Source organism: Oxyura jamaicensis, chromosome 10 (assembly GCF_011077185.1).
Source record: "Oxyura jamaicensis isolate SHBP4307 breed ruddy duck chromosome 10, BPBGC_Ojam_1.0, whole genome shotgun sequence".
NCBI lineage: Eukaryota > Metazoa > Chordata > Aves > Anseriformes > Anatidae > Oxyura > Oxyura jamaicensis.
Window position 1 is genome coordinate 18,184,809 of NC_048902.1, and position 15,967 is coordinate 18,200,775.

General features: G+C 42.5%; 1 protein-coding gene across 2 annotated transcripts in view; it reads right to left on the minus strand.

Annotated features, from left to right (window-relative positions):
• The window catches only part of ADAMTS17 (ADAM metallopeptidase with thrombospondin type 1 motif 17), a 173,879-nt gene that overhangs the window by 19,301 nt on the left and 138,611 nt on the right, over positions 1 to 15,967 (minus strand). For both annotated transcript variants that reach the window (XM_035335702.1, XM_035335701.1), the window contains 2 exons: positions 6,047 to 6,251; positions 1,590 to 1,742 (listed from right to left, as the gene is read on the minus strand). In XM_035335702.1, coding sequence (XP_035191593.1) covers positions 1,590 to 1,742; positions 6,047 to 6,251 — 358 coding nt within the window. The remainder of the gene's footprint in view (positions 1 to 1,589; positions 1,743 to 6,046; positions 6,252 to 15,967) is intronic.

The following is a 15,967-nucleotide window of genomic DNA, read 5'->3' on the forward strand; positions in this document are numbered from 1 at the left end:
TTCGTGCATCTGTGACACACTGTATCTATAAATATTCGTAACTCCCTATCTTAATGCAAAAAAAATGTAATTGCAGATAAGGCAATTTGCCCATCATGGGCCTCTGCTTCACTGGATTTTGCTTGCTGGTGTTTGGGTTTTTGGACAGCAAAATGCAACTACTGTATCCCAGTGGTTTCTGTGCATGCCGTACATTCCAAAACACAAAGTAGGCTTTCTGTTTAAAGAACAGTACAGTTACAAAGATAAGATAAAACCAAGCTGGAATATAATATTCCTGGGAAACTTCATTTCTTTATGCAAACATGAGTCAGTAATGTAAAGGATGCTTTATGAACTACGCTGGCAAAGGGTGACTTTCTTACACTGCTCCTGTCCAAGTAAAACTACCTGTTACTTTAAGAATAGAATACAAATACACAGCAGACTCTGCTCTGCTTTAATCCACTGCATGCAGGAATTAATTCCACTGATGTCACTGGCGAAACTAAGTTCAGACAGGCCTAAGTGAAGGTAAAATCCAGCCCTGAGGAAGGGACGGATGGTTTTGGCTCTGCCTTTAAATCGATGGCCTACTTTCATTTCAGGCAGTTGGAATAAGTCTGGGCCTGGACTGTGCTGTGTAGGTCTCAGAATAGCACAAGATTCAGCTGCACAGGTCTGGTTTTGCATCTGTGGTAATAAAATGGTATCAACCAGCAGGCTCTGCATGCAGGACCTGTACAAGGAGGGCAAACAGATTGCAGCTGTCAGTGCTCTCTGTCAGCCTTTGTCTCTGTGCGAGTCTGCTCAGGCTTCCTCACACTTCCCCCCAGCAGTATTCAGTTTAACAACAGTTCTCCCAGACCTAGACCCTCAGATTTATCACCTGTGGGATAAGAAAACTAAGGCTCAGCTCTTCTCGGCTGTGTATCGATGCTTTGAGGGAGACAACACTATCACCACAGCCTCTCCTTCTGAGATCTCTCCTTTTCTCAGGGCCTAGGTTTCTTGTTCCAAGTGCAAATACTTAACACACATATATACCAAAGAAAATCAAACTTCTGCTATTTTAGTTTTAGCTTGCCCAAGCTGGGCACAAGAGAGCTCCTTCGCTCCCTGCAGTCCTGGAATATCTATATGCTAACGAACTCCTTCCTGTAGCACTCAACCTGTTAGCCAGCTCACTTCAGAGTTTGTTTTTTGAAATACGGGAAGTGGTTTCAGCATCGCTTATAAAGTAGCCTTTCAACACTAAGAACTCAGTTGATGGATGAGTTTTGGCCCGTGGTGAGAATCTTCCTTTTTTATGGGCAGGCTGTGTGGGTTTAGCCTTTGGATGGTTAAACTGTCAATTAATACTAATTTCTATCCTGTTTGTAATACACTTAGCTAGAACTTGCTGGGTCATATCCACAAGCACGTGTTGCAGTGTTAGGGTCACAAATGGCAGAAAAGGAAAGTTTAAAGCCCAGCAAAAAGTAAAATCCAAGTGAGTAAAACTCTTCCCTTTCAAATATTTGAACTGCAAAACAGCCTGCACACAGAAGCATAGCACTTTGAACATCTTTGCAGTTAGAAAGAAAATACCACGTCATGTTCACTGTTACCTTAGACCAATCGCCTGTTTTCCATTCGTAACAGCCGGTGTGATCCTCACACTCCTCCTCGTCTCTGGGCCTGGTGGCTGCATCACACTTTCCTTGGGAATTTGTGCACGTCACTGTTCTTTTCTGGATCCCTCTGCCACAGTCTGCTGAACACTGCAAAACAATAGCTATTTGTTTTCTGTCGCAAAATGCCTAGAAATAAAACCTTTTTTTTTTTGGTAACATAGTGATGCATGCGAAGAAAAACTGATTACACATAAGATTCTTCCCCAATAATGAAACCCCCTTTCAAACATGTGAGTCATTTGAAAAGTATGGTATCTGCTTTTACTTTTAAAAAATGCCAGTTGTGAAAATCAACCTTCTTTAACATCAGTTAGCATCGTGCTAGACTTGGTGTTACAGAGGAAAAATCACTACATCTCGTGTTTAAGAGCTCATCGTTCATAACGGAACTGCAATATTCCTCTATCACAGGATTAAAATGAAGGTGAAAATCACATTTTTAACTCATGGTAGAATGAGACCGGTGTTACAAAAACAGCTCTGCAGAGCTGTTTGTATGCAGTGTGGTGAAGTCACAGTTCTCACGTGTTCTCATGTGAACACATCCGTGGACCTTTACTCTGTTTTGCCATCCCATCACGATGTTAATTTCAAAGAACTTCAAGCGCATGAAGTGGATAGCTCAGCAGAGACACTATTCAGTGAACCACAATGTTGTCATCAGCTTCCACACCTGGGCAGTTAGTTAGCCACAATCAGCAGAGGTGGACAAGGGGTTTCTCAAAAGCATAGGCAGGGACTGCTTGAAGTCTTCTGAGAAAGCAGCAGGCTCCTAGAGCCGCTAGCAGCAGTTGCATTTGGGCACCGTATCATTAATTATTCGTGCAAGTGAACAAAAAATACCTGAAAATATTTCTGTGCTTGGCCACTACGGAGGTAGCTTCTAAAAGGTGGGGATATCTGGTCACCCATTTGTTATTTCTGCCAACCCTTGCCCAAAAAATTCTCTTTTACTGGAGAATTTGTCTTGACTTCATTGCCTGAACTAGCTGGGGAAAGGAAACTGCCATGAACTGAAATTCCTGTTTTAAATAACCCGTTCAGCAACAGGGTAACAGATTTGCTGATGCTGTCAGAGCCATCCGTAGAGCAGCACAGCCAGTCTCTCTGCTCTTCATTTTCATGCCACTGCAGTGGTTAAGAGTGAGAAATTTTCTTGAAAAGCCGCTGGGGACAGGTGGGTGGAAAAATGATCTATGTACCAACTGAGATAAAAACTAACCTTCTCTAGCATGTCGAGTTCTCCCCTTTAGGGGATCAGCATGGAAAAGACAGTTGATTTGACACCGAATAAATAGTGAAGATATGAGATATTCTGTGAGGTCTTTTGAACGCAATCCAAGAAGCTTCTCCATCCAGGGGGTCTATGCTGGAAACAAGCGTCAGCTTGATATAAATTACATCAAATGGACAAATCTCAGCATGCCTGTCTAATCGTCTTAAAAATACAATCCAGGCAGCTCTGACCTGCTGGCCTTGTTAAGGACATGAATCACAAGCGTTTATGAGCTGGCAAGCAAACAGACATGCCTTTAAATACTTCAGAGCACTACAAAGTGACTTCTTGAAAATCTGGGAAACCTTCCACTTAATTTACTATGTGCCGCTCATGGCATGACCGCCTTACGGATGTAACATCTTTGTAACAAGCACAGTTGTACGGCTGCGCTAGATACTGGGATGAATTCTTCCAGGCTTTGCAGAATTCCAGAAACTACTTTGCTGGACTCCTCGAAGTGCAGGACTTGCCAGAGATCCGACACTGGAGCTCCCTAAATGGTACCTTAAAGCCATGAATTTGCCCCAAGATGTACAGACTTTCCAAAATTACAGATCGTTTTCCTCAGTCCTCCTCCAGGTTGTACTTGTTCACCTCAAACTACAAAGCACAAGATGTGAAAACCTTTCAAATGGGTCGATTTACTTGAAGTAAATCAAGCCGAAGTAGGAATATTTTTCACAGTATGAGAAATCTCTAGGTGGGTTTTACAACTGAGTCTGGGAAAAACACCAACTGTTTGTTCTTCCCACAAGCTTTTAAGTCATTCACAGACTAGTATTGCATACACTTTCCTAGACAAAACAGCATTTGCAAAAGGTTTCCAACAGATCTTCTGTTGTCACATATAAATCACCCCCTTTAAGGTTTTGGTTTTTTCTTTCCTGAAGTCCTGAAAAGGTTTTTAATGTATAATTTTTACAGAGATTTTAAAACAGGATAGTCTATTAAATAATATATGGGTGTCCAGCTTAGATCATTAGGTTTTTATTAACAAATGACTTAGTCAAATCCCACAAGGTTTTGTAAAGGAGCATCACAGCTTTGCAGCTCCTTTATTTTAAGGAAATCCATTATTTTTTTTCCCCACTAACAATGGAAACATTTACCTTTTTGTGACGATCTCTATTTCTGTCATTAAAATTGACTGCGTGGTACTTTGTCCAAAACAATCTCAAGTGTTTGGCGATAAAAATGGAATTTGTTTTTTTCCACACCGAGGACTGGATTGGAATTTGCTTTGAGAACACACTTTTTTGACTGGGGCCCAGACATTAACTTGTTCAACTGTTTTTTGTTGTATAACCAAAATTCAGTAACATATATAAGAAAATTGATTTATAAAATGCTATCTCTCCTGTGATATTTACTCACAACATCAGACTAAAATGTTAAGGATTAAAGTGATTTCCACTGAAGAAAAGTTCTAGGTATGAGATGTGTTCAAACCGGCAGAGCGTCAAACCTGTCCTAGAGTCAGGTGTGCTACATAACAGCACAAATGTGCCTGGAGAAGATTTAAAATCACAAGTGACCAATTACTGTCCCAACAACAGCATCAAAGGAAAAGTAAATGTTTTTTTTTGTTGTTTGTTTGTTTGTTTTTGTTTTGTTTTGTTTTTGTTTTTGTTTTGTTTTATAATCTAAAAATACTATGTATTTGCAAATTAGTTAAATAGCCACAGATATGGAATATTTCCACTCTGGAAAATTATTCTGTAACTTGACTCACTCCAATTAATAAAAAGAACATAGAAGTAACTGTGATTGTCAAAAGACCACAAACACTCCTGATATCAAAATTCACCATGTAGAACAGGTAGGAGCTGCACCATGAGAAGACCAGTCTCAGCTACAAATATCGCTGGAGCTCAGCTGATTTAGCTATAAAGTGGGCATAATCTGAAAGGGTTACTTCTGTAATGCATAGAAGACCTATCACAGAAATTATTAAAACTTTGGTGCATTTCTCCACATCTCCTGAAATGAAAGGACTCAGCAAGTAAAAGCATCTCATGCATTAGTGAACAGGTACAGTGCCCTATTGAAAGGGAACACTGCTCTCAGTTAACTATCTCACTTGCCAAACAAAGATTTTCTGTTCAAAAGGTGGCCAATGGAATCACACTGTGTTTTTGTTGAGACACTGTTCCTCAGTGCCAGATCCCTTGTATCCTGTGCTTCTGTGACTTTTAAGCACTTTTCTAACAATAACGTTTTGCGAAAGCTCTTTGACAATGCTTTAAACAGGAGCTCACTGGTTCAAAACAGAGATGAAAAACAAGGCAATATCCTGCCCGCAGAAACGGCTGTTGCTGGGCAGTCCCGTAACACAGCCAGGCTGGAATGAGACTGGCAGAGCCGTAAGCACTGCACCAAGAGTGAAATTATCTTTTAGTCATTCAGATGAGCCTAACAGATATGATATCAAAACTAACATGGAAATTCTATCAGGACTGTTACTTACAAGGTACAGACAAAGTTCCCCTACGTTTGCTGAGTCCTGGACATGAACTGTAGGCACACTCCCAGTTTATCCTGCTGCTAAACCAAATGCAGGCTGTCTAGACACCTTATTCGTCTCTGAAATGTGTTTATAGTATCTGAGAATAATTTTGTAACTCTCTGCAACTATGTGGAGATGCACCTTTAAACAAACTATAACCAGCTTTTTCATGTTCCAGGAATTGCATAAAAGAGGGTTGGACAAAGCCCAAAGACCGTACATTCTCTGTAACATGCAGATATTTGATAAATCTGGTATTTGTTTTGAACTGCACTTAAACTGAGCCAGAAGACCTGCTGGGTTACTACACTTCTGGCCTCAGGTCAGTGAAATGTTTTTCCTTGGTGGTCAGAGTTTTCGGATGGAAAGATATGGTCACTGTAGCACGATATCGAAAACCTGCCTTATTAGCTCATCTGGTATGGGATACAAACCTCAGCCCCCAACTGATCATCTCAGCAAAACACAATCACACCGAGTGCCCCAGTACTGACAGGCACTGCGCATGCTGACTGGGCGCACACGTTTAACTTTTAGCCAGGTTAGGGCCAGTTTATCCAGAGCTGTGTGCTGTCTGGATCCTTTCTTGAATCGAGTTCCTCCTACCTTTGACCACTCTGATGCTTCCCAGATAGAGAGGCAGTCCCGTCCTTCACAGCTCTGTACTGTTGCGGGTTTGTTGCCCAGGCAGTAGAGGTCTCTCGTGTTAACGTAGGTGCCATTCTGCAGCTGGTAGACACAAGTCACCTCCCGGTGCTGGATACCTTTCTCGCAGGTGGCAGAGCAGGGACTCCAATGGCCAGTCACCCACCTGGGGAGGAGACAGAGAAGGAATGTTAAAAAAAAATAAGGAGGGATAAAACATTATGCTTCATTTAAAAACAGCAAGAAATCGGCAACTCTTCCTAGATTTGTGGTGGTATTTCCCTTTTCACAGTTTCGGGCTTTCCAGGATGTTTCATTGGAATCTTACCTGTTTGAAATTGATGGCATCAAGGGCCTTAAAAATGGGGAGTAACTGGCTACGTCCATTCTTAGCAAATCTGAGTGACATTTGTCTGCCAAGGCTCAAGAAATACTTAACAATACAAAATTTCCCCACCAGAAAGGAACCTACAATGTTGATTCAACACCGTCATAGCTCACAGGGGTGTGCTATAAAACAATCCGGATCGTTTCTCTGAGCCTTCGGGACTCATTTACTTTGTAAGCACATTTCAGTTGCCATTGGCTTCCCCTTTAATCAAATGTGCTGAGAAAAATACATGGGGATATTTTTGTGTGTTTGTTTGCTTTGTTTTCTCTTTAAAGGCTCTTTGGCAAACACTCAGCACAACGCTATGAGGTGTTTGGGTTCCTCCAATGTAGGGGATGCACTGCTGCTATAGGCAGCCCCTGCTCTGGCCACACAAGGAAATTGAGGCAATTTCTCTCTGTTGTCTTCTAGCTCAGTGTAAGGCTCACTGAAAGGCTCCATAATAAGCCCAGTAAACACTGGAACTCCCGCTGTGGTTAAAGCTGGCCTACGTGGCCGTGGATACAGTATTTTAAAAGAATCTGTGTTAGGAAGTATGTAGGGAGGGACAATTACTTCCTAAAGACAAGCAGCATCCATCTTCACGCTTCCTGTAACCTGTCAGTGAGGAACATGTTCTCTGTAATTACAGGCATTCCTGGATGATGTGAACGACTGGAACAATAACTGCATAGGCACTGTGCTCCGGAAGGCGATCATCACCAGGTAATTGACCTTCTGGACTGTTATTTAGGGCTGTCACCTAGATTAGTACCCTTATACCATGAATCTCTCACTTGTCACCCAGTCTCGGGTTGCATGTTACGTTAAGTGACCTAAAGAAGACTTCTCAAAACCAGAAGTCTGCTTAGAAATATTATTCATTTTGCTGTAGGTTCCACTAGTCCAGGCAGAACATCACACATGCCACCTGTACAGCCACACCTCTTTGGAAGTTGCTGCTGACATCTCATACAAAAATCAGACAATTATTTCTCATTTTACCGCTCCCCAGCGCAGACAAATCAGTTCAGCACAACTTGTAGAAACATCCTCGTTTGGTGCAATTGTCAGGAATTCATTTCCCAACTGCTTTCACTGCTGACTGGTGGGACAGCATCGATGTCTGCGCTGACAGTGAAGGCAGAAGCCAGTTGGTTTGGGCTGAATGGGAGCGGGCAGGCTGGCCACCTGCGTTCTGTGGAAAATGGCCACACTCAAATATTTCTTTGCGTTGAAGCAGTTGACACATCTGTGAATTTCTGTTGGCTAAAACAGCTGGCAAGGCACCAAACATGTTTCTCTAGACAGTAGTTCTGGCGCATCTCAGTGGCTGAGTGCTTGGTATTTTGCTTATGGTATGGGAAACTGCCAGCAGGGTGATCAAATGCTGGGACTGAGAGGCTGACAAGAATAGCCTTCAGGTGCAGAAATCAGCGCTCACGAAAATTAATAGCTGGGCCGTGCCCTGTCAGAGAAAATGTGGAAGCAGCTATCTAGCTGGGTAAAGGAACCGCTCATGGGCGTGAAGGGGGAGAAAGTGACTTTGCTTTATGAGCTGAATGTGAGTCACCGGGCCAGGAAGGGTTTCTGTACAGGCTCTGCTGAACTAATACTCACTTCAGCACCATACTCTCACTGTGAGCTACGGCTACTGGCAGAAGAAAAAGGGAAAGGGACTGAAAGCAAAGAAGAAAGATAAAAATACATCCTTGGCAGAGGCTGTCTGTGTGCTTCCATTTAGGATGGGCAGCACTCTGCGTGCCACCTATTTCCAAGATGCCCTAAGAAGTCAGGCTATGACTTTCATTTCAGGAAGGAAAATTCTTTATTTTCTTTTACCCTGGTCAGTCATCTCTAGGGAGTGCTGCTCTAGCACCGACAGGACAGAGTGTGACCAGATAACTGGCACAGGAAGCGTGAATATCATCGTGAGAAGAACGACTGCACAGAGCATGAGCCAAAACCCAGATAATCAACAGAAAGCTGTGGCCCAGGTCATTTCAGATCTAGTCTGCAGTGAAGATTTCATCTTCAGCATTTTTGTCAGAGCAACTTCCCTACGGGCAGCCTCAGCTACAGATCCCCTACATCCACCCCTGAGCCAAGCCGTAGTCCACCAGTGGTTGCAAAGCAGGTGGGGCTGTACTGTAAGGGATCTCTGAAACCTCATGGGCCACCCTGCCCTGCCTGGGACAACTGCTGCTAACCAGGAACCCAAACACTTTGAAAGTGAAGGCTATTTTGAGGGGGGGGGGGGGGGGTTAGTTTCAGGTCTGAGAGACAAAAGCCAGATTAAATGTTTGAAGAATGCTAATGTCATTGAAGTAGGATACTTCCAAAATTATCAAGGGGACGATCACTTTACCATCAAACTTCATCATCTCAGTGAAATCTCTGCTTGGTTCAATAGTTCATAAAGAAGATCTGGCAAACAAGGAAACGTGAATCCTATGTGCAGTACTAGCAGGGCCCTGATCTTCCCCCACAGTTCTCCCAAAGCCCCCTTTGTAGTCAGCTGAAAATATTATTTTAGTGCCTGAAAGAAAAAACATCACTAGGACTGTATTTCAACATCATGGTTTGCTGTCAAGTGGAAAGACAAAGGATTTATGGATGAAGTGATTAAATATGGAAATTCCTGCCCATTTCATATCTGGTAAAATAATGCTCAGCAAGCTATTAGCAAAATTACCATCCACAAGTAATGTATTAACTGGCAAGAAAAATGTGATGCACAAATAGTTCCGCATTATGGTTCCTATTACATTACACTACGGACATTTTCCCCTCTACACTGTCATTACACCTTCTGAACACACCTGGATGAGTTTAAGAATGAGACTTATTTTTCATTTTTAAAGAAGCTGAAGTATTTTTCTTATAACAATGTCAAAAATAATTCCACTATTCTAACATATACCACAAAGCTAGCTCTGTATTATTAACTAAGGCAATTAACTCTTGTACACTAAGCCAAGTGTGTATCAAATAGACCATTTGGCTTCCAGCTATGCTTTAAGCCAGTAAAATGATCTTAGGGGTTGCTCGACACCACAGTTCTTTTCCATTTGGTTTTTCCCTCCCCGGATATAGCCCATATTCTGTTGGACCATGTGATTGCTCTACATGGAGTACTGGAGAGCCCGTCCTCTTTCCAACGAGGAGTGATTTCTGTGACAAACACATTCATCTTTCTCACAGTCCTAGGGATGGCTTTATCCACGGCATTATTTTTTGTAATCTTACCTCTACAGAAGATTCAAGAGCTAGATGATCGCCGCTGGTGGTTAGATTTAGGAAGAATGTGATGAGCTTTTAAGCACTTTTTATTTTTTTTTATTATTATTATTTTTTTTTACCCCAGTCTGTGTCTGTCTTTCTAGCTAAAAAATGCCCAGAAGGGTGTTTATCCATAGCCTCAAAAGGCTGGGATGGGCAGGACATGCAATCTGAGAGGGCTGTTTTAAATCTTTATCTTCTGAGTCTTCCTCAACCTCTGACCCCTCAGTATCTCTGTTCAGGAATTGGAGTTCTTCTAATCTGCTTTGGCAACAATCATCTGGCAGCCCCCTGGAGCAAACTTGAAATATCTCTTGGAGGTTCAGTTCATCATTTGATCTTTCTGTGCTCTGGATTAGTCATTAACCTTGAATTATTCACTCTACTTGCCGAAGACTCCCCCAACAACTAGCATCTATTGCACTGCGTCCATGAACCTAGGGGAGATGAATGTCTGCTAATGAACGGCAGCTAGAAATGAAATTGTAGCTAGAGATCCGGGAAAACATACTGTGAAGATAAAATGGGGCAAGGCTGAAGGATGGGGTGGAGGAGTGAAAGCAGAAGACTTAAGGTCACTTTTCAGAGATTTCTATCCTCTTATAACATAAAGACATTGCGTTTTGTAGGATAAATATCGCAGCCCATTAAACTTCTCTTAATTATTTCTGTCTTGAGCTGTGTAGACGACCAATGTCTGAGCTCTCTACAGGCCTTCTGTTACTTCTGTCCCCTCTCTAATGCTACATTGAAATTCATTTCCCTGTTTTTTAGTAAGAGATTTGATGTGACCAAAGATACAGCTGCAAGAACGCTCATTTTTCTGTATTTAATAAACCTGCTTTTGGGTTGCTATAACTAGTTAAGAGCTTGCACTACTGCTCAATAAAGTATCAGAGGGAATGTGATACTAAACACTGACGCCAATCCGAAAAAGCACTTGTGAGAAACTAACGTAAAGCAGTAAACTTCCAGCATTGTACCAGATTTTATCGTGCACCTTTTGGTTTAACACACACCACTGAGTTACTGTCTATGTGAGGATAACTCCATCTCGAGTTAGAGCTGGTTGTCTTTAGCACCAGTTTGTGATGCAAAATCATGTTGAAGTTGCTCTTGGTTTTCTAAGGCACCTTGGTGAAACTGTGGCTCCACTGAAGTTATGCAAACTCCAACTAACTTCACTGGTGCCAGGATTTCACATTGGATAATTGTAGCGAGCAGAACTGGAAAAGATTTCTGAGAATTAGTCACATGGAACTGATAGCCAGATATTTTTTCCTTAGAGCTATCAAACTAAGCTCATGCTTGAATATGTAGAGGCAAGAAAACACTGTTTACAAGTGGGCTTACGATTTCCATGAAACATGCACACTGTGCTATTGCATCCTTCTCTCCCCATGCACTTCTGAAGCTCTCTGCTACATCTCTGCTATTCCGGGGTCAAAATAACCAGGTGAATCCGGATTTTTGGGAACAGGTTGTGCCACACCCAGCCTCTAGAAGGTTGGTTGGTTGTTGGTTTTTTTTTGAAAAAAGTACAAGGAATCTAGTAGAATAATACAGCTGCTGATGTTGAAAGTAGGACTCCAAGACTAACATTCCTGTCTGACTGCCTTTATAAACAGTGCTCAGTAATTTTCCAGTACAGTAGTCATTCTGCTAGCAGACTTGCCAACTTTCACTCACACAGATTTCTTTTTTTTTTTTTTTCCTTTGGTGATTATCATTTTGACAGCTTTATTTTTCTTGATTTCCCAGCAATTATACGATCATAGGACCATGGACACTGTTTTATATTTTTACTTGCACCTTGGGAAGTTTTTTTTATGCCAGAGACCTTGTATTCTTCCTCCCTCCTCCCTCACACTGAGCAGATCACTCCGATTACAAGGACTCAGCGTGGCACTGGTGTGAATAGGTGTCCTTCTCGCTTGCAGCTGCCTCGCTACACTAAGGCACAGAATATCAGCGCCCTCTGAGCCCCTTTGCAGTGAGCCACCCCTGTCCTGCTCCATGCTTGGTGTACCTTTGATGGAGCAGCTGATGGCCAGCTCCGTTCTCTGCCACTCGAGGAAGGCAGTGTCTTTTCCTCAGCTCGCGCTGCAGGATATAAGCAGCGTGCAGAGCGTTACCGCAGGCAGCAGCAGGGGTGAATTTCACCCATAATTAAATATTTTGCTAGATTATCCTGCTAATCCTTCTTTGTGGGTAAAGACTACGCTTGGCCTCAAGAGCCTCAAACCAAAGAAGCACAGATCATTTAACATTTTGAAACAATGTGATGTTCAAACATAAGGCTGTTGAGTCAAACATTGTAACGGGAAAAACTGTGATGTAAGCCAGCCTGGGTGTTTACACCAAAGCTAAGAAACCTGTCTCATGACTCCATGTGAAAACTAATGCCAAATGAACTTCTGCTCCAGCCAGTCATCTGAAATTATTTGATGTAAATGCATTTACCAGTAGCCAACAAGCCCTCCTAATTTTATCCTCTGCTTGTTCCCAAGCCTTTTCTCTTACTTCTTTTCCAGAATTGCCTCATTGACTTGGGTTGCTGGATTTGCTTGGAAACATCTCTTTGCCTTTCAGTAGCTAATTAACTCCTGACTGCCTTGCTGTACTCGATGAGCTGCCTACAACCTGGAACGTGTGTGATTTTGTCTCCTTCTAGTGGCTGCTTGATAGCCAGACGTGCCCGCGGTAGGACAGCAGATACCCACAGCAGCTACTCACAAGGGTGCTCAGTTCGTACCAGGCTTTCTGGTCTACAGCATTTGGCTTCTTCTCCTGCAAGACCTGCCGGAGACCTGCAGGTTCCCAGCCCAGGCGGGTTCACCGAAGAGCAGCCACCAGGGCGCAGCATTGCCCGCTCGCTCAGCCGCCGGCAGCCACCGTGTCTCGCACCGAGTCCAGCGCAGTCCTGGCAAATTCATTAAGCTCAAACCGATTCTGGAGATCCCAACTCCAGTTTTGGGAAGTGCTTCAAAATGAGCTCTTACGTGGTGCCTCCTTGGATCAGAGGGTGCTAACATTACTATTTATGCCAGATTTCCAGGCTCAAATGATTTGAAACCATCCCCATGGCTGTTCTTTTTTTTTTTTTTTTTCATGTAACCAAACTCAGAACACACAAAAGGAGATGTATCTTAGCACAAGGCGCAGGTAAGGTTTTGAACTCCTTGCCACTGGACCTTGTGGATGATAAAAATTGTACTGGTTCCAAAAGAGCCTGAACACATTAATGAAAGAACATATGAATTTGTAATAATTAAATACAAAGTGTCCAGCTTAGTCCTTTCTCTTAACAGGACCCTTAAGTCCCTCCAGTTTAGTATCATTTCCATACAGTCCTGCAAGTAATTTGCCAGCTTTCTCCAGGAGTTTCCCATCAGATAGCTCCCCAAATTCTGTTATAAATAAAATCAAAACTGTTCTGCTCCTCGTCTATGTGTGATGATAACGCAAATAAATGTGGTGCAAACAGCCTGGAATCAAGGAGACTAGATCAAACGCAGCAGGCAGGCAGGCTGATCTGAATACAGCCCAGGTCATAGCACACAAACCAATTTTCACTGTGTTACTGACCATCATCATCCATGAGGACAGTGTTCACTCTGTAGGACTGCATTCTTGCATATCATCACGGGTTTCTGACGGAGTCTAAACCAGACCGGGGACCATGCGGCAGGCACCATCAGCCATCGCACCAAAGCAGCCATGCTTCGAGCAGTCGCTAGCCTTTTGGGCCAGCCTACAAGGTGCTGAGCCAGATGGGGTCTTGGCTGACCCTTGCAACTGGCTTCATTTTCTCCCCAGCAGGCATCACTGCAGCGTGTGTGAGCCCTTGGAAAGCAGCGACGGATTCCTGCCCACAGATGGAAAAGTGAAAGGGGAACAGAAGGAAAGAGGGAAAGAGGGAAAGGAGGAAAGAAGGAAAGAAAGAAGTGATCCATGTAACCACAGGCCTCATCTCAGTAGTATGCCAGTTTTTTGAATGGATTTAGAGGGAAACAACAATCAGTGACATAGTGGTAAATGGAAAATAGGAAAAATGCAACATAGGTTTCCTCCAGGCCGACCAGGCAAAACTAATTGAGTGTATTTCTTTGATTAAAATAACTGCTTTTCCAGAGAGCGGAAATGTGGTAGATTTAATCTATTTAGTTACCAGTGAGGAACTCCTTTTGTTGTATTAGAAATGCTTATGCAAGATGGAGAAACTGGTCATATGCTGGAAAACACGGGGATCCATGTGCATGGAAGGTGAGAGCTGGCCACGGCGCAGTGCTTTAAAGGTAGTATCAGGTAGGAAGGAAACTTAGATTAGTCACCAGGGGACTTCTTGAAAGATCTGTCTTGTTTTTGATGACCTTGGCACAAAAAGAAGAAAACTGTTGAAAAACTGGTGAAACTGCTGACAATACAAAGTCTGGAAGCACTGTCAATGCAACAGAGCACTAGGATACCATAACAAGAAGAACTGACCAACCTAGAGTACTGTAATAAAAAAGCTATGTTGAAAATTAATAGTACACAGTGCAAGGTTGTGTGCTTAGGGACTGATAACAAGCATGTCCGTGTTAAAGTAAGATTCATATGTTGAAACAAATGAAGAGGAAAATATCCAGAATGACTCTAAGCCACAAATGTGATACAGCCATGAAAAAAGCAAAGAATGCGTCAGGAGATTTGCTGCCAATGAAAGCAGGAAAGTACGAATGCAACTGTGTAAGGGCTAGATGAAACTGAGGATGAGATTTTCCAACACAATTCTGGTCACCTATGCCCTCAAATGATGCATTTAAATAATTTAAATTAGAGCACTAGCACAGAAGGGAAGTGGGAATCCACGGACAGTTTCTCATCCAAGAAGCAGTTAAAAGTAATGGATTTACCCCAGCGAAATGACAGAAGGAGATAAAGTGGTTTGTTTTATCATACGGCACTAAGCATACGGAAAAAAGCTAGGGTGGGAGAAAACTACATAAGCAAATAAACAGCGCTGATGCAAGAAGTAGCTGAAAAAGGACAGCGAATAATTAAGACCACAAATAAAAGACCCTGACCCACATGAACAGCAAGGTCACAGAAAAGCCTTCCAGCGAGGGAAATAAACTGAGCAAAATTGGCTTATGGAAACTAGTGTATGACACGGTAGTAGCAGAAAACTAACCGTTTGACTCAGAGGTGCTTTCAAGTCCCGAGCAGTGAAAAATAAGAGCTCAGGTCTCCTGTGGCTTTCTGCAGATGATGGCAGGGATTTCTGGCTGCTCATGCTGTTGTTAAGCATGCGTAGGAACAGCACATATTCAACAGGTCCCTGAAAGAACTTAAACTCTATTAAAATCTATTACAGCAAAGAGGAGGAAAACTAACAGTGTTTGCATGCAGGCCACAACAAGTCTAACAGTTGGGCAATTTCATGTGTTTTTGGTTCTCTTCCTGCATTAGAGGGGAGCAGTTTCATATCCATAGACCCAACCATGCATGTTGAAGTGTGTGGCCACTGGCCGACCTATGTTTTCAGTAATAACAGCTGATGTGATCTGTGATTTCTGAGTCTGGTGCCAACACGAGTGCTGGGTTTGCCTATATATTTGGGTTGGTGTTCGGTGTGCTGGAAACAACCCATACGCACCGCATGCAAGAATCCAGATTCCATCTGGTTACAGCAGGGTTTTGTAAAAAATATCTAAAGAGCTAGGCAAAGGATTAGAATAAAGAGGTGCTAATAGGGTGCAGTTGGGACAGGAAAGGAAGCTGTAAAGAATTTAATGGAAAAAGAGGGTCAAGGAACATAAAAAATAAAATAGGAAGAAAACGAGGCATTTTTTTAAAAGGTGAAAGAGTAACAATAATAAAGAATGAAAGATTCTTTCATTTTTGCCAGTTTCAACAAAACCCTTAAGAAAATTCTGAAGTCTGACGTTTAATTTTAAAACATGTCACTGTATCCAATCCTTTTTTCCAATCCTGCTTTGTTTTTTTTCGGATGCTGGGATGCAGTTGCAGCGCTCTAATCTTCTCCTTGGCCTCATGAAACTACTGTCCCCTGCCCCACATTATTTGGCTCTCCCAAGAGGTGGCAGAAGTTCAAAGGGATGTATAATTTGCAAAGCACTTTGGGATCATGCTGGAAGAAAGACACTGTTATTAATACCGTACCTTTTTTTCTCCCCAGATCACTTTATATGGAACGTAGGTTATTGTTTTCCATTTTTTATTAC